This window comes from Pipra filicauda, unplaced genomic scaffold (genome assembly GCF_003945595.2).
Source record: "Pipra filicauda isolate LSUMZ 115617 unplaced genomic scaffold, ASM394559v2 scaffold259_size1095435_pilon, whole genome shotgun sequence".
Taxonomy (NCBI): domain Eukaryota; kingdom Metazoa; phylum Chordata; class Aves; order Passeriformes; family Pipridae; genus Pipra; species Pipra filicauda.
The window spans coordinates 230,024-255,759 of record NW_024104375.1 but is presented as its reverse complement, the minus strand read 5'-3'; the positions used below and the strand labels follow the sequence as shown (position 1 = coordinate 255,759).

The window sequence follows — 25,736 nt, the reverse complement described above, 5'->3', positions numbered from 1 at the left end:
TGCTTCTTTGTCACTTGCTGTGCAGTGCATGTATAACAGGGTCTGTTCTCCTGACAGCATCAGAGAATCAGATATCTGGAGTTTATAACAGAAAATGAGATGCCAGAGGTACATTTAAAAATAACTTATCAAACATTTTCAGCACATATGGAGCACCATGACAGGAGGGTCAGTAACACCTGAGATGTAACCCCCCCCCAGGTTATGCCATTTATGTATTTGCAGTTTTACTTATTGGCACAATAATTTACAGCTCTCTAGATGGAATAAATGATAAATCCTTTACCTTTTAATTTGCATCCTGGTTGTTAAAATTGAGTAGGTGCCATCGCTAGCACAGGGGTTATTTTGACTCGGTATGCTTTGGAGTTTCTACCTCTTAGTCTGAGACAACTCATCTCTAACAATCACACAACTTGATCACCCATACCCTTCCCTGCATCTCTGCTTTGCATTCAAGGCATCTCTTGCACCATGACATGCTTGCTTGTGGAACGGACATCAGTGACTCGTTTTGGGAAACAGCCTTTCACTCATGCTCCATGCAAATGGTTGTAAGGAGTACTTGCAGTTACCCTGGTCTGTGTGTTGGCTACACAGAGCAGAATTGCTCTGGGATAACCACAGTTGTACTGGTCCTAAGAGCAGCTTAAGGAGGACATGCAGTTACATGGGGTGGCAGCATGTAGTGCAGGACAGCAGTATGCTGGTTGCTCTAATAATACAAGCCAGTGTTTCTTACTTTCCTTGGTTACCTGGAACTAGAGCATTAATCTCATGCTGACATCTGTAAGTTGTCAGCATGAATGCCATGGTTGATGATATGTCTTTGCACTTACTGGCCTAAACTTGCTCTAGTCATGATTGTCAGTGTCTTTCAGTGGGGTCCTGTTCTAACAAAACATATATTTAAACATGTGCCTTCCCCCAGGTAAATACTGCTTGGAAAGCAGCTACAAAAGAAAAAGTTGAGAACAGTTTTATGGAGCTGCTCATGAGTATCACTCAGGATATACTGATTCAACAAGCCAACAAAAAGAGAAACACTGAAAGCCTCCAAAATCACTCTGTTGCAGAAAAGGAGCAAAACAGATGAAGTTTAAGCCCTAAAGACCAATGGCATTGCTCTGCAATTAAATACACATACTCAAACCAGTGCTCTTGTGCTCTGAAGTTGTAGTGAAGCTTGGGGAAGTGAGTGCCCCATAAATGTGTCTCCAGGAGCAGGGGTTCTGAAATGGTCTAAAGGGGCCATGTGCTATTGTAAAGGCTTTTGGTACTGGAGTGAATTTAATGTGTAGCTCCCCTTTTCTGCAACTTCTATGTGGGATGAGAGAGCCCAAAGTCAGGAAAACCTGCGTGTCTTTTCTTTCTCTCTTTCTTCCTTCCTTCCCTTTTTCCTCCCTTCAATCCAGCCATTAAAAGCTTACATAATGATTTTTGGGGTCTTGATTTGCTCACGTGTTAATGACAGTATGTTACACAACTTCTAGAAAATATGGGGTTTCAGTTCTTCTTGGATTTTACTCAAGTATATGATGCTGGACAGATTTCCCAGTGCAATGGGAAGAAGACTGAGTTAAGATACCTAGTGTCCTCTGCAGTCCTCAAAATCATCATTCAGCTGATATTCAACTGATTAAGCTCAATACTTTTTCATTGGAAATGTATACTCAGTCCTTATTTGCATGTATATTCAGTCGAGTGTGTTATGTGTTTGGAGTTCTTTTAATACATTTTTCTCTTACAGTCAGGTGCAACTCCTCTGTTCTTTGCTGCACAACAAGGCCACAATGATGTAGTGAAGTTTCTCTTCTCATTTGGAGCCTCCACTGAATTTAAGAATAAAGTAAGATGATGGGTCTATTTTTGCATGATGATACATTCTGACAATCAAGGCTGTTTTTTCATATTCTCATGAAACATGACAAGACAGCGCTAAGATGATAAAAGGATTTCCTCACTTGAACATTTTCTGAGTAATATGCATAATGCAATACATTGTAAAAATATTAACTTGCGACTAGCTTTTATTACCTAGACTTAATAGCATAAGTTGATCAAAGATCTGTCCCTTAATAGTGATATCAGTCTTTCCTCTTAAGCCATCCTCCAATACAAGATCAAAGGGTCTTTTTGTACATGTTAGATAGGATCTCAGTTTAGGTGTTTATGTACTTCACTTGCATAGACAGGTATTCCATCCACATTGGGATATCTCTGCATACCACCATAGGATGCATAGGAGTATAATGGCTTCAGTCCTCCCTAAATTCCCATTTACCCATCTGTAAAAGAAGATGAAATACACCTCAGAGCTTTTATTTTTTTGTTCAGGCAGGTCCTTTTACAACATCTTAGAACAGTCAAAAACTCAGGCAGCAGAACCTGGGTTCGTCACCCCTCATGGGGTGAACAGCAACAAGCACAGCAGTTCATCACTGACAGCAGTACATCAACTAAGTTTCTTTGCACAAGACAGTACTAGCACCTCTGCCTTCAGCAAACAGAACCAAAAGCAACATATTTTCATTAAATATACTTGTCCTTGACATGCTAGCCACATCTTGAAGCATTCCCATAATCTGGGGAGGACACTTGTCAGTCACTTACTCTGGGACCCATAGCATTGTGTTTGAAGAAGGAATAGTTCTTTATCCCACAGCACCCAATTTTTCAAGATACTCTAGGCTGTGATTTGAATGGTTCCCTCAATCCATACCTGCTTTCTGCAGTCCCTGGAAATAAAGGCTCTAAATACGAAGGAAATTGATGGAACATCAGAAACTCAATTTTTTATGCTCCAGGGGCTAAAAATCCTAAGGTTTTGTGGACAGAGTCCACACATGCCCTTAGAGTAGTATTCCAGTACCCCAGGGAGCTATACTTGTGGCGAAAAGCTCTCTGACCACAGCAGCAATCAGTAATAAAAACATGAATGAAATTGTAGCTGTTTAACACAACAGCAAGTGCAGCTGTGGAACTTGGCAATGCAGGAGGTTGCAATGTTAAATACAGTAGCTGGATTTTAAAGTGCTGAATAATCTCTTGTGGGACAGATTATAGAGTAAAGCTGCACATTAAAATAAGCATTGCTTCTCTGACTTTTATTTCAGGATATAGGTGAGGCTTAGCAAGATTCAGAAAGGGAATCTTCCCTTGCATTCAGCTGGGAAGTCAGAGGCTCATTCCTTGTTCTATCTAGAGGGACAATTACATTTTCACTAAATCTTTCCACAGCCTGTAAACTAGGAGTTTGTGAAGAGGCCAAGACTTGATCCAGAAGGTGAACAGCAGGCTTGAAATTGTCTGATCCTTCATGACAATATATGATCTTTTATGAAGCATGCAAAATATATTGATGTAAGACACTAGGGCAGATAAAAGGGAGCGAAGATCTAAATTAAAAAGAAATATTTCTGCATTCAGCTGCTCCAAATGGCTTCCATCTTTGGACAAATGCAAATTTGGGCTCTTCTGTTTCTCGCCTTGAAACTTTACCCCCAGCTCCCCTTTTCCTACCTGCCTCTTCTTCTGAATCCAGACCTAACTTGGACCATATGCCAGTCCTAAGCATCTTTTAAGCTGCAGGATGCTCTTCCTCTCCAGACCACAGCTTTCTGCCATTTCCACACAAGCTGGTCATAAGACAACACCAGCTCCCACTGGACATAACATGAGAAACTGATGGTGATGTGCATGTGATGCTCTTTTCCAGTAGCATCACCTGACATACCTGTCCAAGTATTCCCTCCTTCTCATCCTTCTTCAAGAAGTGTATCGATCACTTCAGCACTCACTGTGTGACACAAGCCTGAAAAGGTTCTCAGAAGCTGAACAAAGGATTGCTGAGTTACTATGAACCTGTGCCAGATGAAAGTGACACTTGTTTAAAAAGTTAAGGTAGACTATCATGCCCATTCCCTCTTTGCTGTGAGGATCTGCTCTCTCTGGACACTAGTATGAGGGCTTTGCTAAATGCACCATTAATGCTGGGACCTATCCTGGATATTTCCATGTTCAGTCTTCAACTCATTCCTTGCTTGGGTACTGCAGCTCTTTTGAAATGAAGATCTAGACACAGGAATCTTAAATGTTTACAGCTTCCAGGCTGGACTTTGCTAACCCACTGAATTTTTAGACTGAGACTGGGTGAGAAACTAACTGCTTTGTGCAGCAGTGTGCAGTTGAGCCGGAGGCATCAGTGAGATGTAGTGCATTGACAGTGCACATCTTCTATTGGCCTGCTAGTGTGGTTTTGTATTAGTCCAATTTTCTGATTCAATAATGTGGTTTTCATAGCCTGGAATTATTCCATTGTTCTCTTAAGAGATGACCAAGGTAACAGGCTCCTCCATCCCTCTCAAACCCCAGAAACAATATAGTTGACAAAATATGCCTTTTCAGGTTAGAGATAAGGCATTTTCTGACTAAGACACTCAGTTGGGAGCAGCACTGGAAAAGGTATGGCTGATCCTGGTTGTTTTTAAAGGGCACTGCAAAACGGATCAATTTGCAAAGAATATATATATTTCTATTATAAATGAAGACATGGAATTAAAATAAGAAAAAAATTGAATGTATCTTAGAAAACAGAGATTTTAAAACAAAGAAATGCAAAGCCCAACACCTTTTCATGCACTTACCTGTAAATTGTAATTACTACATTTGTTACTCATATACGAGAGTGCTGGAGAACTATCTTAATACAGGCGTGCAATTCTTGTTACCCCTTGTGTCATTAGAGTTGATATTTACTATGGCAGGCAAAGCAAGCATTCTAACACAGTGTAATAAAATAATTGGCAATAAAAGCTGATGTTGTAAAGAGAATGGATAGTACTACTGAAGGTTAATTATTATATATTATATATATATATATATAAGTCAATAATATTATTCTGCATTGTCCCAGTCTGGCATCCATAAAAGTATGTAACATAGATTGAAACTTTTTTTCTTTTATTCCGATACATGTTATAAGCATGTGGGTTCTTAAAAGGGTTTGCATAGTGGCAAACCCTTGTTTTCTGAGCAGTACTGCGGGTCAAGCGGTATGTTAGAGGCTATTTTGCAGCAAGTAATGGTTGCAGAAGATCAGTTCCCCTCCCCTGTAGCATATTTCAGAGATGGTAAAAAACAACATATAATTCTAAGCTACTTTCAGGCGATGATGACAGGCGAAGGAAGGGTAGGCAAATAGACAGAGTGGTCTTACTGAGTGCTGCTGTTTCAGTTACTTACATTGGAGATTGGCGGCTGCTGTTATGTGCTGTCAGTGGGGAGGACAGACTGGGCGTAAGAAAAATGTTTTCTGGGGAAGAATTACAGAGGTAGCTGAGAGAACTGGCTCCTGTCTGAGCTGGGAGGGTTTGCCGTGCAGGAGTAATAGAAGCTTCATTGTGTCGGGAAAACAGGATATGAGCATGACATGAACCCAAGGCCACGTGCTTTCTCTCAGAGGCTGCACCAACAGCCTCCTGCCCACTGCAGAAGGGCGAGTGCCCTGGGAGTGCCTCAGTACTTGCTCACGTGTCCAGCTCCCACTTGCTACTCTGCTCAGAGTTTCCAAAAAGCTTGCCAGTACCAAAGATGCTGCTTCAGCTTTTTACTTGTCTCAGCTGAAGCCAAAAAGGAAAAAGGGAATCACGTGGCTGAAAGGGATGTTATAACTCTGTAATTTACTGGTTTTTTTTCCCCCCCATAACTTATCTGCTTTCCCATGGTCTGTAAAACATTGGGGTGTCCAGCTACAGCCTTCTGGAGTAAAGTGTAAGAGAAAGCCAGATGGAAGCTCAGTAGGGTGATAGGGGGGCTGAGTTTCCTTCTAAGAAACAATGGACCTTTACACTGTTTAACAATTCCTTGATTTAACTAAGTGTTGTCTTACCACATGGTCAGTGGAAAAGATTCCTGCCCCCAACTGTAATACCTTTATTACAGAAAGATCTATATCTGCTTTTTCACAGTGGTACCCCCAACTTAGAGCATGCAGAGGAATCCCAGTCCCTTCTGTTGAATGTATTCAGCTTCATACATCAGACATGCAGTAGAGCAGGTCTTTGAGCTCAGTTGTCCTCCTGATCAGGGACCAAATCTTTGAGCCAAGAAGTTGTTACCCAGTTCTTTCTGACACAGTAAATATTTGACTCAGAGTGGACAGATGGAACTGGGAACCACCCAATACTTTTTTTCTGACCCCTGGACTCTGATCAAGCTGATCTAGGAAAACTTGGTCCCTGTAATCTGAAAGATCCAAATGGTATATTCTGGAATTGTGTTATTCTTTGGGAAAAAAAAAGTCTCTGTCTAAAGCCATTCACTGGATTGAATCAAACACTTGATCAGGATCTCCATTTTGAGTCACTTAGACATCTCTTGGGAGGTAGTGTTGCCCTTCTTAAACCCCAAGCTGTCACATTTCCCAGGATGGGATCACACATTTGGATTCCAAGCTGGTCTTTAGCTCTGCCATGCTAACTGTGGTTAGCTTTGCAGGCCTGTCTTATTTGGGACCTGTCATTTGGTTCCCTACAGAAATTATGGTAATAACCAGTCAATCTTCTAAAAATAAGAAGAGTTTATTGAGAACACAAAAATTTTAGAAAACAAAAGCCAGATCATAAAATAATAAACAAATTTTTCCCATATGCAACTCACTGAGCATGCATATTTACCCTCAATACAGGAAACCTCAACATTTTTAAGGTTCATAAAACTCATCCTTCCCTGCCTCTCCACGGAGAACCTCCAATCTGGGTATCATTGTTTCTCTTCTTAATTCACTAACCTTTCTCTCTCAATTTCCTTCGGGGGGGGGGGGAAGAGTCTTTAAAAATGTCTGGGTTTTGTTTGTAGCCCTTTGATCTGGTAAGTCACCACTCAGGCAAAGAGGCTTTGGGCTGGTTGGAGACAGGAAACAGGTTTCACAAAGCTATTAGCTTTTCCATTGTCTTTTAAGTGTGTATAAGGTGTTTTTTAATCCAGGAACAATAGTGATTGCTTTTGTGTTTTGTTCCAGCAGCTCCTATTAAATTACAGTAGTTTAATTTGGCAGGAATGTCTAATGTTTCATTGTATTTATAGAGAAACTTAACTCCACTGACCTGATTACACACTATATTTACTCAAATAATCCAGAATTAGTAGGCAGTCCTTAGACTGTCACACAACAGCCTTACATCTGTGATTTCTCTGACACTCAAGCGTTCTTTGCTTTTCAATGTTGTAGGGAGGAAGGGTAAATATGAGGTTTTGAGAATAGCTATAAACAGTGCCCGTGGGTTGTTTCAATCATGTCAGAGCTTGAGTTTTCATGAGGCTAATATAGCCGTGAAATAGCACCACTGATTAATAAATTTGATTGGCACTTCTCATTATAAAAGATCCATTTAGACCGTTCAAGCTGTAACTGCTTTTCTGGATATCTGTCTATGTGGAAAATTTCAGACAAAACTTTGGAGCTATTTCAGAGAACAAGTCTGAGGCAAAACACAATCTTGTGGCCACATTAATAACAGCTCTAGAAACCATTTATCTGAACTTTAGATAGTTTATCTTGTGGAGGAGAGGCTGGAGACTGGGAGAATGCAGGGAAGGAGAGAGAAGACCTGTGGTGTGGATGTTTTGGGCTGTGCATCATCTCTGCGTGATGGCATGGTTCCATCCCAGGCAGAAGAACTTCCTTCCATATCAGTGTCAGAAATACGGGTAATTTTTGAGTAGGTCACAGCGCACTTAAGATGGCAAGACCTATGTTTGCTATCTCATTTGTTTCAGCTGGTTCAGAGTCAATTGCCAGCAACTCTGAGGTGCTTCCCTTCTCAGATGACTCCCAAGAGAGTGTCTCTACGAGCAGGATTTAATGCATGTGCCTAGGTCTCCCTTTAGTGGTGATATGCAGCAACTATAGCTGGCTGGGATTGATCCTACCTGCAGGGATTGTTTCTTAAGCAGAGGTAACGGGATCATGGGTTTGGTCCAACTCACGCTTCTACAATCAGCTAGCATACTTTAAAATGCTTTCCCCTCCCCCCCTACTTGTCTTCAGTCCAAAAATCCACAGATGAGAGGCAGGACACAACAGGGCACAAGGTTCTGGCCAAAGAAGAGCAGATGATCCATAGGCTTTGGAGCAGGGGAAAGGTGTGCTGTCCTTCCATCAGTGGAAGAGCTTGGCAGGCACGAGGGATTTGGCTGTAAAAGCAAGAGACATGGCGGTGCTTGGAGTTTTGAAGGGAACAAAACTTCTAGTGGCAAGGCAGAAGATGAAGAAAAAACCCAGAATTTTCTTAGTTCCTATCCCTCCCTAAAAAAACTCTGGGAAAAATAATGACAGAGCCAAGTTTAAAGATTTATGTGGCAAGAATTGGTATTCAAATTATGAAAGATTCAGTAGCTAGTCACTATAAAACTGCCGTGAGCCAAATTCTGAAAAGCCTTAAAGCCTTTGGCACGCGCCCTCTCACCTGGCTGTACCCACTCTTTGCTTTTTCACAGGATGGAGGTACAGCTCTTCTGGCTGCCTGTCAGTATGGGCACGCAAAAGTAGTGGAAACTCTGTTGAAGCACGGCGCCAACATTCACGATCAGCTCTACGTGAGTTATTTGACACACATAATATTGACAGTGATGGTGGCGGAACAAATGTGCTGTTGGTTGGACAACAGCAGACACTCTGGCTCCAGCACAGAGAGGCATTTGCCAAATGTTGTGGTTTTATAGTACTCTTCTAAGATGTGAATTTTGTTAACTGTCTGCTTTTCATGATGCTGAGAGAAGTAGCACAAAATCACAAAAGGTGCTTTGGCTGCCTTTTGGTTTGCTATCTGTATGAAGGATATGTACTAAATCTGGGTCTGAATTATGTTGTTTGGTACTTGTGAATCTCCAGTTTGCCAGTGTTTTGGGCAAAGAATGGTTAAAGTGGCTGAACTGATGTTATTTAGTTGACTTTTCAGAAGGTTGGATTGAGCCAATGAAGCTCTGGATTTAATTTACTCCAACAGAGACACAGATAAGTCGAACTTTTCAGCATTCAACAGAAACGAGTGGCAGATTTTCCCTCTGCCTCCCACCACTCTTTCCTACCCCAGGGCACTCAAGACTGACAAAGAGGAAGTTGTTTCCCCGGGATGTACGAGTTTTTTCAGCTGTTTCCACTGGCTTTGGATCTGCAGGGTGCTGTTGCACTCTCAGTTCCCAGCTGAGGGGCTGCTGACTGCAGAAGTCACCAGTGCACTGGGGGCTGTGCACTGGGGGTTAGGGGCTGTGCACGGTCATATGGGGGGTCCCCATCTTGGTGCTGCCCTCACCCTTTATTTGTAAAGAAGGCTGTTCCTCCCTTTCTGCTGTGCAAATAGCAATTGTCTTTCTAATCTGAGGGCAGTGATTCATACCTCTGTACGGTAATCCCAGGGGTTGCCACTCAGTTTAAAAATAGCTGTGCTGCCACACCTGCAGACACTTACCCAGAGGTGAAGGCAGTAAAATAACTTCCTTGTTAGTCTCCTGGAAATGAGCTATATTTGCAATTGGATTTAGAAATATATTTTTATTGCTCACGGATATTGGGCAAAACGAGTCAGAAACAGCTGCTTAAGAATATAAGAACACAATCTCTTGAAAATAAGTGTTTTGTGGGACATGGCCAAGCTGCGTTTGCAAAGTGGTATCTGGATGGCAGTTTCACTGGCAGGCAACCAAATGAGAGGGATTTCCAGCATGCCTTTGGATACTCCTCCCAGAACCATTGAGATCTATGTTTTAGTCTTAAATAGACTCAGGTGAGGGTTCAAGAGGGCAGAAGACAGGAGAATACCTTAATTAAATAGTATTTCTTGCAGAAATATGTTATAGCCTCAAGACAGCTTTCTCATTGCAGTATCAATTCAAACCAAATAGGTGTCAGGAAATGCAAGATTCTCCATCTTGATTGATGCTACAATAAAGACCTTTTTTAATATTACACAACCTTGTTTACTTTTTAAATTGAAATGTTCTCACTATATCTGTCTCTGGGGGAAGCCTGCAAAGGCTCTGATACCATCACCCTTTTTCTCACATAGCAACCAGAGAAAACAGCCCCTCAGAGAGCACAGGGGTGTGCATTTATAGTGCCAGTAGACACCTCTTTTATTTACCAGGACATTTGTCTTGCAATCAATGTCAGACACTCTAAATTCAGTCCCTGGGGCGTTATATTCAGCTCATGCTTCACCAAGTCTGTGCTGAGTTTTGCAGGAAGAGGAGTAGCTAAGCACTCTTTCTGCAGACAACAGCATTCCGTCCCAACTTGGTGATATGGCAGTGAGGTCAACAACAGGCTTTCATTAAAATGCCCTATATTTTGTGATAAGCATCTGCCTGAATTGGCATGAGATGTGTACTTGCACATCTGAGATGCAGTGAGGGGGTTCATTCATGTTTCTATTTAAACTGAGTCTCAGCTTCTGGAAAAACTTGCCCGAGCACGTTCTGTGCTGAGTGCTGTGGATATAGGATGGGTAAACACCTGTTCCACCCTCAGTACAGATTTCTATTTCTAGCTGGTTGGATGGATTATAACGCTGTTTGAATATGTTTCATCAAAAAAACTTAATGAAATACGACTTTTAAATTTTCTTCCCAGGGGAGAAATTTCTGTGAAGTCAAATTCTGAGAACATCTGCACATGAAAGACATATTGAAGAAAAATAAAATCCTGTATTTGTTCAAAATTTATTCTTTCACAAGCTTTTTGTAGGAAAATTCTGGTTTCTAATAGGGCTATGAAATACTTTTAGATTGCTATATTACAGGTGAAGTCTCTTCTACACGATGTGCCAGAGCAGTGGCATGGTAGTTGCTGGGGAAACACAGGAGTATGGCACAGTCTTTACTCCTTCAGCCTCAAGAGCAGACTTCAGTGTTGAGAACTCCAGTTTTGCAAAGTACTTGAACATGTTTTCACCATGTGTCTATGTAGCAGAATACTTTGCATGAGCATATAAAAGTTAAATGAACCTATATTGCTATACAGGAATTAATTTCTAGTTATGTTGATCAGTGCTTCAAAGAACTACCCTCTTAGTATTCCAGACCCAGGATTTAAAGCTCAGTTTGATATACTTGCGTATACTGAATGAAAATGTTACTATAGTTTATTATGAACTAGACTTTGGATTTTGGTAATTATTTCTTAAGCATGGCTTTTTATCTGCTGTTACACAGCATACTGACTCAAGAATGAGAACTTGATTCAGTTTGATTTGGTTTTGTGTAGAAAAATGGCATCATTTCAATACAACGTGAGGTGGCTGTGTTTGTTCTTAGGATGGAGCTTCTGCAATTTTCCTGGCGGCACAAGGAGGCTACCTGGATGTCATCCGACTGTTGCTTTCTTCAGGAGCAAAGGTTAACCAGCCACGGCAGGTATGCTCAACACCTCAAGGCAGAGCTGGGTTCTAATTTTTTACAGTTATGAAAAATTAACACTGGAATTTTGTCCAGGCGTTAGGTTCCCATGGAGGTGTTTCACAAGAAGGCAGTTTGTGGCTGTGCCCACATTCTGTGTTTTAGTTCAGATTGGTAATGTGATTTTGAAGTGAGTATCTGAGTCATTTCTGCTCACACACAAACTAGACCATTTTTGGAAGAAGTGAAACTGAAAGCTCTGTTCCAGGTCTGCACCCATTGTGCTTACACCCCATGAGTCACCACCCCTAGAGGTATTTAAAAGACGTGTAGATGTGGCACTTGGGGGCATGGTTTAATGGTGGACTTGGCACTGCTGGGTTAACGATTGGACTTAATGATCCTAGAGGTCTTTTCCAGCTTAAAGGATTCTATGATTCTAAAACACATCAAACCACTGACTGCTCATTTGAACAGGTTTGAACTACGTGCACGTTTGGGCCATGGACTAAACTAAATCAAAATAAAACTGTATATAATAATATAAGGGCCTTGCACTGCCTTTTGCAACTACTGATCCCTTTGTGTTGTACCATGTTACCTGTGAAGGTCTACACAGCCTACCACATCCATGATTTCTTTTGGAAATCCTTGGAAAAGCTTTTGAAAATCATGAATTCTAGTAGGAGTATATTTATATATTGAAATCTCCAGGGCTTCAATACTGTGGCTTTGATGTCAAAGTTGACCTTTGACAAAAGCTTTTATTTTTAGTTTTACTTTTTTGTTTGTTTGTTTTACTTTCTCATCCCTGTGCACTCTGAAACTTGAGCATGAATGTTACCTTCATCTCTGGAAGTTCTTGATACATGTGGAAAGCCTTTCTCCCCATTTCCAACTAGTTACTCTAGTGGGCTTGATCCTGCAAACACATATGACCAGTGGCAGCCATAAGCATGAAATTAGCTCCTCTGCAAGCAATGGGGCTGTTGTTTGATCATTAAGTGATATATCTGAGCTAGATTTGTGGCTGGTTCAGAGGTCCCTGCCAGGGGGTTAAGGGCTGGATCCACCGTGCATTGCTGGATCACTGGTGTTAGATAAGAGTGCAAAAGGCTTTCAAGGTGTTAAACTAACCATGAGATAGGTAAGCATGCGTGGTGTACAGAAACATATATAAAAGTTCTCTTGATTTCCAAAAAAAGGGTTTCATAATTGTTTAGCTGTTTCTTGACTCTAAAATCAGTGCTGAAACAGCCAGATGTGGCAGTTGCACATCTAGCTTTACAACCCAGCATGTAGAAATGTTTGGTTAGAGACAGGGCTTCTCAGGAATCTCTACCTGCTTTGAGAGAGCCTCCACTGTGATCTGCTGAAACCCTCAGGCAAGGTAGCTGTCCTGGGTCTTCACTGCACATTTGAAATTGATGGGATAAGGTCTCGTCCTCGCAATCAGTCATGTATGTCTGCCAGGTGGCTGTGATCACTGACTGCAGCAAGTGAAAAATCAGCAGGCAAGAGCAAATGAACGCAAAAACTCTAATAACAGTGAACAATGTGGCATGCAACAGGCTTTGCCAGGTATTTTCAGTATTTCCTTTCATCTACCCTGAAAGCCTGACAAATCATAGCTTGGCAACAGAGACTGATCTATATATGACTTTTGCTGCATCTGTAGGTGTCTGTGTACAGTCCTGGCTGTGGGGTAAGGAAACAAAATTAGTATTTTAAGTGCCCAAACTAAAGTAGTTTTCTTTCTGTCCCTACCCCCACCTCCCAGCACCAGAGCTGTGCTGGCAGCTACTCCCTGGATCAATGCATTAGCTGCTCCTAGGTTGCCTTCACACTGTCTCCCAAGAAAAAGATTAAGAAATGTTAAGGCCTGTTAATTAACACAGTCTAAAAGATCAGCGTAGAAGGAGAGACTAAAGTATGCATTAATGCCTTTGGAGTAATTCAAAATAGAGTTGTTGAGCGTTAGATTTAGCTGAACCATGTTGCCATAAAAACTGCATTCTGCTAACTGTAATTATAGTGCACCAGCTAATTCTTTCTGACACTATTTTTTTAACTCTCTAATCCAATTTCTACAACATAATGTTTCACGAGGCATTTTTGAATCTTAATTGAGGCAAAGACTTGTCTCTGTGTGACTGTTCCTCCTGGCTCCTCTGTTTCATCTCCAGCAGGACAGGCTTACTTTGCTTCAGGGTACCTCCGATCCCTGCTTAAGACTATGCCTGGATAAGTGCGTGGCATTTGTATTTGGGCCCACTGTAATCTGAAACATTTCCTTAACAAATGGAATTTTTTTACTGTTTAATTAGTCAAGTAATGGTTGGATGAATCTAAGTCTCTTTCTTACTAACAAACCAATTTATACTTTGTTCAAAGGTGGCGTGTTGGTCATGAGGAATGTAGCTCTAGATGGGGCAGTTTTGATGCCAGATGACTCTCACTGTCAGTAACAAGCTACATTGCTCTCACTGTGGTAGGAAACTTCCAGGCAGCGTTACCTCAAATACAGGACTGAAGAGTGCCAGGTGTGAGTTTATGCTTCTCCTTCCTCATGGTATAGAGCTTTTTCTCTCTACCATGTGAATTTGAAGGCCTAATTCATGTGCCTGAGCACATGCATCTGCATTATATGTCTCCTTCTGCTGCAGTGGTACCAGTTCCCCTTCAGTTTGGTGTCCCACCTCCCACATCCTACAGCATTGCTTATGGACCATAGAGCATTTCAGATGGTGCTGGCTGTTTGTGTGCAGGCTCTTTAGCTCAGCTCTCAGAAGACCAAATAGTGAAGCTTTCCTGGCAATGTGAATTCTCTTGGGTTTTATTTGCCTTCTGTTCTTTCCAATATTGAGGAGCAGGGCAGGAATTCTATTGTCATCTTTTTGTCTAGACAGAGCTGGGCGCAGTGTCTGAAGCCTGGTGCAGGAGTGGTTTCTATGCTTCTCCAACTCAAAAAACAAAGCTATAAGATTTTTTGCCAATGAATTTCACGCTGTTTTGGCAGCCTGTGTCCCAGCAGGCTTTAGTCTGTCTGGCTAAGCAGATTCAAAATAATCTGAAAAATAATATTTTTTTCTTACCATGTGATATGCAATTACACTTACATGTAAGCCAGTAAAATAGAGTGGACTTCAGGCAAAAAAGCAATTTGCTATTAGCAAATTAGGTATAGTGGTGCAAGTGGACTAATGGGCACAGCAGCGGAGAAGATAACACTGAGTAGCCTGAGAGTAGGGGGTCTGTGCCCCTGGAATCCCCTACTGGTAATTCAAGGGGTCTTTCACCTCCCACCCTACTCCAGCCTTTTCTAAAACTTCAAGACATAAGCAAAAGCTAAGATTTAAAGCTGCAAAGCAAAGTCAATAGTTAATGGGTAAGAGAAAGAGGATCAGAAATTTCAGTCAGAGTATCTTTGGAACTGCTGGCTGCTAGATGTAATAAGGTGTAGTCCATATATACTAGCTTGTAATTAAATACAGAAAAAAAGAACAATTTACAAACATATTGGGTGTTTAACATTGTTCTAGGAATGTAATAGTCTGAAGTCTGCTAAGTGGGCAGAGGGACAAGGAAAGGAAAGTAGTTTTTGGACTTTCTTCCTGACTCATCTCCAATCTTTATTATCAGTTTACACATGAATTCTCATGTGACCTCTTAGTAAAATGTAATATCTCTTTTACACCATTCACCAACATGAAAATGGACAGAAGCTCTTCTACTCTGTATAAATATTTTACATATTTGCATAAACCTGCCTGTTAGATGCTGTTTGCTCTAGAGAAAGAAGATGACCACTGTCAATGTGAGCTCACCATCAGTTTTAGCATCTTTCTTCTCTTCAGGCTAAATCCTTCAAGACAGCCAGTCTTTCTTATAATGTATTTTTGCCTCTAGCCTGTAACTGAGCCACCAAGGATGATGTCTAACAGCAATACTATTTAAGGACAGTTAATGGTAGCAGTGATGTTACACAACACTTGTATTTCCTTCTGCTCCTTTTCATTTATATCTGAAAATAAGAGCTGTTCTTACAGACTTCACTGTGATTGAAAAAAAGCTGCTATGTTCCCCGAGCTTCTGTTTGTATTTCTTGTGTAAATACACATGTGGATTTGCACAACTTCGGTTCTTCACATAGATTAAATTGTAGGTGGCTCTCAGATATTTTCCAAATTTTGAAGGCTTTTCCAGGGTCCTTACTGCTATTTTCTAGAGCCCTCTGGTGGGGGGAGATTAGAAAAATATGAAGCGTCAACTTACTGGAAGGGAAAACACTATAAATTGAAGAGGGACAGTTTTTGCCATCACGATAACATCACAAGACAGCCTTCGTTATTTTTGAATCACAAAGAACATTCATAGCTATAACAGGATATATACTAGAATGAGGTCAATCACTAATTTCAAAGAGTTAATTTATAGAGAAATTATACAAGAGTGGGCAAAGATCCTGTTCCTCGCTCTTTCAGAATACTAAAGATCTCAGGATGTGCATTTGCTCTTTCTCGGAATCAGAAAAAGAAAAACCCAGAACATTTATATCAAAGGAAGAAATAACTTTTCTGTTTCCTCGAAAGGATTAAGTCTAGCCCATAGAAAGCAGAAAACTGGTACAATGGTTTTTTGGATTGCATGATCCAAGTCAGTTGGCACTGAGAAGAGAGATTACTTCTTTGATCAAAGTGGAAATATTTTATTTAAAGTAAAAAGTTGATTTCTTCTGAAGCTTCTCATTAAGACTCTTTTGGAAGCCTCAGTATATTTTGTCTTCCACTTTCGGGCCGAGTCTTCAGGCTGCTAAGGGTGGTGAGGGGAACTGGCAAACGCTGAAGGCAGAAGCAGACACCCTGCAATGTGAGGCCTCACTTTTATGTTAAAGTCCAAACAGCCAAAGCCTTTTGTTAAAGGGCCACAAGAATCAGTTTGGCACCACATAACTGTTGGAGTCCTCCTGCAATCTCGAGAATCAGGCCATTTAGAAGCAAAAGGAGAAGAAGATACAAAACTAAATTCTAACTACAGTGAAAAATACTTGTAGTGCTTCAACTCACTTTTGCCTTTGAGATGGAAATCCATCACAAAGTTTAGCCTATTCTGAAAGTACATTTCGTTTTCTAGGAGTTTATGCTCAAATAATGCCTGCATAGGACAATTTTTCCAAACCAGATTGCTTCATGCTGGATTCCTTGGTAATTGCTCTGTTTTCTAGTGGAGTTCTTGAAGATAAAATTTGTAAAATACTCACCATCACTGTAAGGCAGGCCATTTTTACCAGATTCCCTGAGGGTGTATAATGTAACCTTATATTGAAAGTTGATGATCATCTTGCATTGCTCCCTAGCTTCTTTAAACAACTTTCACTCCCTATGTACAGACACCCAGCTGCAGAATCTGCCTGTGCATGCTGAGGTTTGTCTGTATCTTCTGTCACATCTAACCACCTAGAGTTCAAAGTACACAGGATACCCTTAGTCTTTGTGTTTCAAACTTACCCGTGTGTTTTAAGCACAACTGGTGCCTGACTGGGCTTTAGCTGTTCACACAACAATGCACATTTCCGTCCAACTATGCAAAAGAAAGCAGATAAGGATGGTTCTACTCCACAAACTGAAGCAGTTCTAACTTGACACACCAACTTCCCAAGTGTTTTTGGACACAGCTCTGCATATGTCTCCCTGTGATGCAGGATTTCATTGAGTAATTGAAGTACATCCGTTCCAGTAGGCTTGGGCAGTAAAATATCAGAGAACCTAGGACATCGAGGTGAAACCATTAGCAGTCTTATTTTTCTTGCAGGATGGGACAGCTCCCTTGTGGATCGCCTCCCAGATGGGTCACAGTGAAGTGGTGCGAGTCATGCTGCTCCGCGGTGCTGAGCGAGACGCTGCGAGGGATGTGAGTAGCACTTCTTCCAGCACTCTGTCTGCAGCTTAATGCCTCCTAGCTTTTCCAGGGACTATAAGTCAGACTGTCTGAAGGCCTGGTGTCCCTGTCCCCAGAGTCCTCCATGTTTGCCAGGTTGAAAAGTCCCACCATGGGTTTCCTTTTTCCTGCTGTGTCTGGGACAGCTTCCTGGAGGTACCTTCTGGAATAGGGAAATGGAAATGTCCACATAGACGAGAGACAAAGGCGATGGATATATGGTGTCACTGGTTCATTTTCCCCTGAAGTTTTCACGTGCCAGAGGAACAATCCTCCAGATGCCCTAAAACCAGCAGCACATGCTGTAGAGGTGCCTCCTCAAAGATGATGAGCAGAGGAGATCCTCCTCTCTGAGGCACAGGCAAGAGCTGGTGTTTCCCTCCAGCCAAGGGGAATGCAGGAAAGCATCCGCAACAGCAGAACTGACCTCCTCTCTCTTTTAAAGGATGGTACAACTGCTTTACTGAAGGCTGCCATTAAAGGATACAACAATGTGATAGAAGAGTTGCTGAAATTCTCTCCTACGCTTGGCCTCCTTAAGGTTAGTAGTTAAACACACAGATTTTTAGACAAAATCTCAAGAAGGCAAAGGGTCTGATGAAAGACCTGAAATTTATGACTGTGCTAGTGGAAGACCATAGGAGCTTGAGCCCAAAAAAAGTCAAGAGAAAAATGAAATTATCTTATTTAATTTTTAATGCCACACATAAAAGAATCTTTTCAAGCAAATCTGGGAATTTAATTTTTGGAATGAGGAAGCACATCATGTCATAGAAGGAATTCTCCTGCTTTTTGTCACCTGATTTTATTTCTACTGTAAATTAATTGCTCTTGACTGTGCAATTTTTAGCATTATACTCAGCCCTCTTTTGCATTTAGTCAGCAAAATATTGTCCTAAGAAATACATTGCAAGCAGATTCTGTACTTGATTTTGTTTTTCTCTGAATTCATAAAGTGACTTGAAAAATAACAGGTATTTGGAAGCTGCTTTTTAATGGCTGACCTAATTTTATGTGTCTATGTCACATACTTTGATAGCCTCTGTGCATGCAACAGATTAACAACTTTGATGTACTCGATAATGTAGATGTTAATTACAAGTATGAAATAGCTTCCACACTTATTTGAACTGTCAGTTTGCAACCACAAAGAAAAGGCCAGCCATAAAAAACCCCACCATTCAGCTGTCTGACAGTAAGGCCATTAATCATCAGAAAAAGAAGATAAAATGCACAGATGGTTTCCATTACTGCTTGCGCTTCTGTTTCACTTGCTAATGACTGATTTTGCCAGGCAGAAGCAAGTGCTATGTTCATTTCACCTTTAATCTATTGACAAGGGTAATTTTTAAAAGGAAATATTGCTGTGGTAAAGTGAACTTGACTCTCATTTTTATTAAAGCATTTAAAATCACCTCCTTCATAGCCCCCTTAGCTGCCAGCACCCTATCTAAACCAGACACTAGGTCTTTGATGGCCTAATCTCTTCTGTGTTACTTCTCTCTCATTCATAGGTTTGTTCTTTACAAACATTTGTGTTTTAATGCCTTTTACTTTCTTCCCATGTCTGGTGCAAACACCTCCATTGGTATTTCTAGAATGGGACCTCTGCTCTCCACGCAGCTGTCCTGAGCGGCAACGTGAGGACAGTGGCACTGCTCCTTGAGGCAGGAGCGGACCCATGCCTGAGGAACAAGGTATGTCCTGGCAGACCATCCCAGGGGAGGAGCAAGTGGGGATCACTGAGCAGTGGAGCCGTGTGTGCCTTGGAGGTGGGGGCAGCCCATGTTTCCGTGTTGCTCTGTGGTTGCCTGTTGATCCTGTCCTGAAGCACCACCATTTAGTCCATTTATTTCTGTATACAAGTACCTATAAGGGTGATAGGCAGTGCCACTGGTGATGCTGGGTCTTAAGAATTTACATCAATCTGAGAATAAACCAAAGCACTCACTCACTCACTAGAGCACCACAGATTAAATTAACTATAACTAGTCATGCGCTAGCTAGGTTGCATTTTAGGGAAACAGTAATCTGTTACTGTTTTGATAAATTGTAAGTTATATTTGTATCTCCATAATGATGTATAAGGAGGATATTTCTGCAGAAAGAAAAATGTATATCTAGGTACCTTTGATGAGAAAACTTGGTTAGAATTCAGGGCATTACTAATACAAAAAAAAACCCTCCAAAATTACATGCATCTTTCCCATATCTTACTGTAAAGCTGTTAGTTTATTTAATTAGTCTTGCATTCTTTTTATAATGGCAACATATCTGTACAATACTTGTCTTGATTTTATTCTGTAAAGTGTTTTAACTTTAACTTTACATCTTTGATAATTTCCATGAAAATGTTTTCTTTCCTCTGACGTGTTTCTGAACTGTTTACTGATAGCGTTTGATATATAGCTGGGTTTGTTAAGCTGTGAATGGATGGTCTAGTGTTAACTTCTGGTTTATGACTAAGTGAATGAAAGCTTATAATACAAATAATCAGGCACATACCTTCTAAATATTTTGTGCATTTAATATATCTGTGGCTGTTAATTTCTGTATTATTCCACTTGATGGCAGCAGAGTTAACAGCATTCACACAGTAGTCTTCATTAGTATGCACTTTGGTTTGATACTATAATCCAAATGATGTACAAGATTTTTCTGCTACTGATAGTGATTTGCAGCAGCAGGGTGTTTAGTATAAAAAAGTCCGTGGCTGTAACCTCTCCTACTGACTTTTAATTTTTTTTTAAATAACATTCAATTTGGCACAACAGAGTATATCTGCAGGACAGAATTACTGATTTTCAGAAGTAGCTTCATTATAAATGCTTTATGTTATCAAAATTGTATTCAATAAATTAAGAAGAAAACCCATCCAAACTCATATTCTATTACCAATCTTAGAGCATAGCACCACTATTCCATAGCCATTAAAGTCTTCCCTCAGATTTTTATGGACTTTAGTACATAAAGACCTGCCTCATCTCCCCCAAAAAATCAGCAGCTATGCTCTCTGTTATTTTTGTGGCAGAAGCATAGGGAGGCCAAGGGATACCATTTAGCCTGGATAGTCAGCACAAAATAAGCTAATCACTCAAATTCTATGCTGGGATTATTTTGAAGACTTAAGTGAGACTTGCACATGAAAGACAATTTCTTAAGGTACCTTCAAAAGTGGAGGAGACAACACTGGAAAACATCACATCATTATAATGCCCAGTTCCATCTTCTTTAGCGTTTAATGCTTTTAAACCACATTTGGGAAATATTCTTTCTTTTCTGCTAACCTCAAAGTTTTTTCTTTGTTCCAGGCAAATGAACTGCCAGCAGAACTAACAAAAAATGAACGCATCCTCCGACTCCTCCGTGCAAAGGAAAAGCAAAGGAAAAGCTAATGCAGCCCTGTAGCAAATGCAGTTTGACAGAGATGTGCCCTGACCACAGCAGCATGATAGTAAACCCAGGCTACCCAAGAAGGGCTTGTTGGAACAGTTTGCAGAACTGATTAGCCTCTCCAGTACATGCTCCCCGAATGCACGATGCCCTTGCCATAGGGTTACCACGGGCTAAGGCCTCTGCCCTTAGCCCGGCATCACTAGACGCAGGACTATGACAAGAGCAGGGGCGGTCCAGGAGCTGCGTTTGCACCGCAGCCCTGCCTGTACTCCAGGATCCCACCACTCCCAGCACCAACGTTTGCTCCTCCACGACTCCAGTGTACACATCCCCACACAGGCGAGCATTCCTGCTGTTTCAGACACGCATCCCCATGGCCACATACCTGTAACAGGTGCCTGGGGGTGCATGTGTGGGCTGGGAGCACTCGGCCCTTGTGCCAGAAGGATGCCCAGACCTTGCAGCTCTTTGGATTCAGACAGTCCTGGCACGGCCCCACGGTGCTGCTGCCCTCCCTCTGCTGACAGTGCTAGCTCAGATCATTCCTCTCTACCTCCAAGTGCCACGTGAGGCTAGAGGTGAGATCCTGCCTGCAATATCACAACAGGAAAAGTCCTCCTGCCAGCCCAGAGTTTTGGTAACATTTTTGCTACTACATGAAACTCCATAAAAATGATCAAGAGCATTACAAATGATGCCAAAAGCTATCAACCAAACAAAAAGCAAGGAAATGTCCTCTCAGTTGTAGCATCTTGATCTGTCAGTCTGTCCAGCAACAGAAACACAGTAGAGCAGTTGATTTTGCAATGCCTATGCAGTGCTGTGGGGATCCATCCCCAACCTTACAGTCTATATATGTGCATTTTTCTGGGTAGGGGAGGACCAGTTATTGAGCAAACCAACAAGGACATAAATCCACTGGCACAAGTATATCAGAAATTTAGCTGTTGGGCACAACAAACAGTACAGACACTATACAGGTGGTATACATATGTTCTGCAACCACAGATATGTGACACTATGGTTTAGTACCCACAGCTACTATGCAACACACTTGTTCCACAGGTCTGTGACAGGAGCTAAGGGAGACGTGCACAGTATACAGGTATTTCAACAGCTGGTGAGGGTAACACGTAGTCATACTGAACAGGCCCACTAATTAATGCAGGCATGGAAAATGAACTCTCAGCAGCAGTTTTGGCCTTTGTTGTGGTTAAGACACTTAGACATGCTACTAGTGCCTGTGTGGGGAAGGCAGTGCAAATTGCAGGTGGTTTGTAAAGAGCTGTGTTTTAACCATGTTACTGTAAGACAGCCCATTAAAATCCAGTCATTTTTGCCATATAAACAGTATATACCATGTCCTATTGGCCACAAAAACATTAGAGATTAATTTACAGTGAGTTGAGGTAAAAAGTTAATTGAGTACGTAAACAGAGGCACTTCACCTGCCTTCAAAGACTGTAAGGAAATGAAATATTACTTGCTTAAAAAATGTCTGCCTAGGATTCAGCTGAACTGTTGCACTTTTGCTTTAGTGAGTTAAAAGGAAATCTTTTAGTGAGCTAGCACAAATGAATGTAATTTGTGTAGTGAAAATTAGCCATATATATTACCAAATCATAAAGCTATTCTATCTGTAAGTTAGGTAAGAAGTCAATGCTCTGGTGAAGAGAACAGAAGTGGATGTACCTTTGCTTGCATGCTGGAATTGCTATTCAATTTCTATTCAGCATTAAAGAGGAAAGCTCTTAAGTTTTCCAACAATGTAATAGGATACCAGAAAAGTCTATTTGTTTAGGTAATTTATGCTGCTTTTAAATTAAAATAATGTTCTGCCTAAGAGAAACTTGCAGATGAACTGGTACAGAATCAAAGAATTATGCAAGATGCTTAGAGGATGGCTATATCCAGAGTTAAGTTCTGCAAAGACTAAAAAATACTGAGCATGCAGAAATCTCAAGAGCTTTATTGAGAACTTAAGTTGCACAACATTAGATGGGACTGCACTCTGACTTCTTTAACAAACAACACTGGAGAGGACAGGTTTATTTAGAGCCTGGCTGAATATGAACGTATTGTTTTGAAGAAAACTAGAAGAACTCTAGGGCAGCGTGGTCTCAATATTGAAATTTCTCCCTGAATTTTCTTTAGATCAACAATTGGGAACAACCACACACTCAAGAAGAAAAACTCTTTCGTATTGGTAAAGGAGGTGAATAATCATTAGAAGGTCTTCAGTAGCCATGCAGTAAATACTCTGAATATCAGATGGGCTGTAGTGATCAAGCAATCTTTCTAAACAATGTGGAAGCATCCACTGTTGGTGAGGGTCTCCAAATTTTTCCTGATAGCAGAGCATAGGAAAGAGAACAAAGCAAGCCAACAGTGGTCCTGCAACTGCTGAAGTAAGGAAGCTGAGAAAACAATATGCAGGTGTTGAGTATCTGCTGGTGGCCAGGTTTATTTTCTTTGGAGAGTCATCTCACCCCAAAGAGGGTAGCTACTCAGCAAAGAACTTCCTCGGCTATGCTTGTCCATGGGAACATGCACATCTGCTCCCCACCATTTAGAGTAGGAATTTCCAAGTCCTGTGTCCAGCTGCCTCCGTGAAAGGTCACCACAGCCAGGGCTCTTAAGAGGCATGTGAAGAACACCTGGGGTGCTGTGTCCCATACAGAGCATCTGCTGACCTTCTTCCAAGAGAATGCAGCTACCCGGTCCTCTTTTTTTTTTTTTTTTTTTTTTTTGAGACAGTGATATTGGGCTATAGCTGGCTTTTGTTATTTCTAAATAAAATTTGAAATGTAGGGCTAGTACAGGTTGAAGGGAGAGGCTTGTTGCTCCCTCATTGCTCTTCTTAGTGGTGGCTGACAGAGCACACAGGTTGGGGGTGAGGGGGAGCTGCACGGTGGAGAACTGTCTGTCAAATCTTTCTCTGCCCCGCTCAGGCTGAAGTTCAATCTAGTTTCATCAAAGACACTATTCAACCAAAACAGGACTTTTAGTGGAAACCTTCCTGTTGGGAGCATTTGTTTCATCTTGGAGCCTTTGGAGAGAGAGGTGGTTTTAGTTTTGGGTTCCCTGTAACCAAAAGGTGCTTATTCTGCCTGTAGATGGGCTTGAAAGTTGCAATACTGTTTATCACCATGCAATTAACCTTTTCACAAAGAAACCTTAATAATTCTTAGTATTTATGTAGCTGTTGTTATCTTTAAAGTGCTCAGTAAATACCACTGTGGTCTCTTTGTTGTTCTAAAACAGAAACCTGCTTTCCTGTGGCGGCTGAAGTGATTCACTAATATTGACAGTAATCCTTTGCATAGTCGTGGTGCCTTTTGTGTAAGGCTTTCAAAGTGCTCTGTGGACACTCTTACCTTTGTAAGTTCCTAAATGCACTGTGGAGGGAAGCAAGGAAATTGATGATTTCATTCACATGCCAGTGAAATGAAGCAGCTCTTCATCAGCTCATGTCAATAGATAAGAGTAAATTTAGACTAGAAATTAAGGGGCACCAAATTTATTTCATAGATGGCAGGATGAATCCTGGTACAATACAATGTTGTGAAATAGAACTGGGAAAGGTTAACAGGCCAAACTGGTTTTTGAGTTAGGTTTGTTTTTGTTTTTTTTTGCCAGAAAGTGCCATATATATACCCATCTTATACCCCAAAAGAATCAGCTCCACTAGCATACTGCTATTAGGCTTGCTTCTCTGCATATTCAGATCCAGGGGCCTAGCCTGTTGTTCTATTCATATGGGATTTAGGTAGGTGCTACTAGCTTGGTGGCTTCCCATCAGCTGCAAATGAGAAGAAAGAATGTGCAACCAAACAACAGGCTACACCAGTGAGTCAAGGAAAAGCATATGACATCTTTCTTTTATTTCACTAGTGTCAAGCCATTGTAGGATGGGGAAGAGCACAAGGAAAAGCTCATGGGGTATAGGGAGAAGTGGCATACCATGAGTGACATGGTAGTGGTGTAGCCTCACATGCCTCAAATGCATGGAGTTCTTCATTTAGATGATCACTGCAGTGCAGTGTGCAGGAACACCTATTTAGTAATGATACAAAAGGCAATGTTGTACCTCTTGACTTGCACATGCTCTTCTTCTGGAGTGAAACCATCTCACTATTGATCCACCCACCTCTGTTTAGTTTAGAAGAGCTGAGAGGATTAGAACACAAGATCAAATAGCTGCAGGTCATATTTAATGCACTTTAACAACGATGATTATCTGCCTCAGAGTCAGAGCTAATTGCAAGAATAATTCACACTTCTTTATTCAGCCAGTCTTGGTGACTATTGGAAAAGCCATAAGATAACCAAATCTAGTGTCTCAGAAATTTCAGAATTGTTGTACAGAAAATGAGGTAGCACAAACCCCAGTCCATTGGTACTTAATTTGATATGAACACTAAATGGACATAAAATACAGCTCTTGCCTGGAACCCTTGAGTCATCGGTGTTAAAATGTTAATGTTTGCTGCGAGCCTAACCAAAGATAATACACAAGGCTCCTTTTTCCAGCAACAGAATATTGTACTGCACACCTAGGACTGAATGGAGTTGTGCCTTCTCACAGCAGCTCTGCTTTTGGCCCTCGGGAATGTCATGATTTTTCATACTTTTCTGAATTCCACAGTTTGTTTTGACCTGACCTTTTATGAATTTGATAAAACATATAAAAATGTATGTAACTCCATATAAGACTAATATTCTGCAACAGGAATGTTGCTTTGCATACCATCATTTCAATAAAAATATACTATTTGGATTATCTTGTTCTGCATATTTAACATTTCTTTTCTTTCTTCTGTATTCTACTCTTTCTCCTTGTACAATACCAGAATTAGTTTCCTAGTTATGCAAAGACCACTTTGCTATATTTCACTTGATTGATTAGGCTTTTATTGTTTCCAGGTTCTGGTTCTTGCAGATGAGATGGCATTCATGGGAAAGAAATAAAAAACAAAACAAAAAAACAAAACAGGTGCCCTGGCTTG

General features: G+C 41.0%; 1 protein-coding gene across 1 annotated transcript in view; it reads left to right on the top strand.

Annotated features, from left to right (window-relative positions):
• The window catches only part of ANKRD29 (ankyrin repeat domain 29), a 33,449-nt gene extending 7,939 nt beyond the window's left edge, over positions 1–25,510 (top strand). Inside the window, exons 4-10 of the mRNA XM_027715889.2 lie at positions 1,751–1,849; positions 8,500–8,598; positions 11,314–11,412; positions 17,206–17,304; positions 17,777–17,872; positions 18,930–19,028; positions 20,643–25,510. Of these exons, the coding sequence (XP_027571690.1) occupies positions 1,751–1,849; positions 8,500–8,598; positions 11,314–11,412; positions 17,206–17,304; positions 17,777–17,872; positions 18,930–19,028; positions 20,643–20,726 (675 nt within the window). The 3' untranslated portion in view covers positions 20,727–25,510. The remainder of the gene's footprint in view (positions 1–1,750; positions 1,850–8,499; positions 8,599–11,313; positions 11,413–17,205; positions 17,305–17,776; positions 17,873–18,929; positions 19,029–20,642) is intronic.
• The last annotated feature ends 226 nt before the right edge of the window (positions 25,511–25,736 follow it).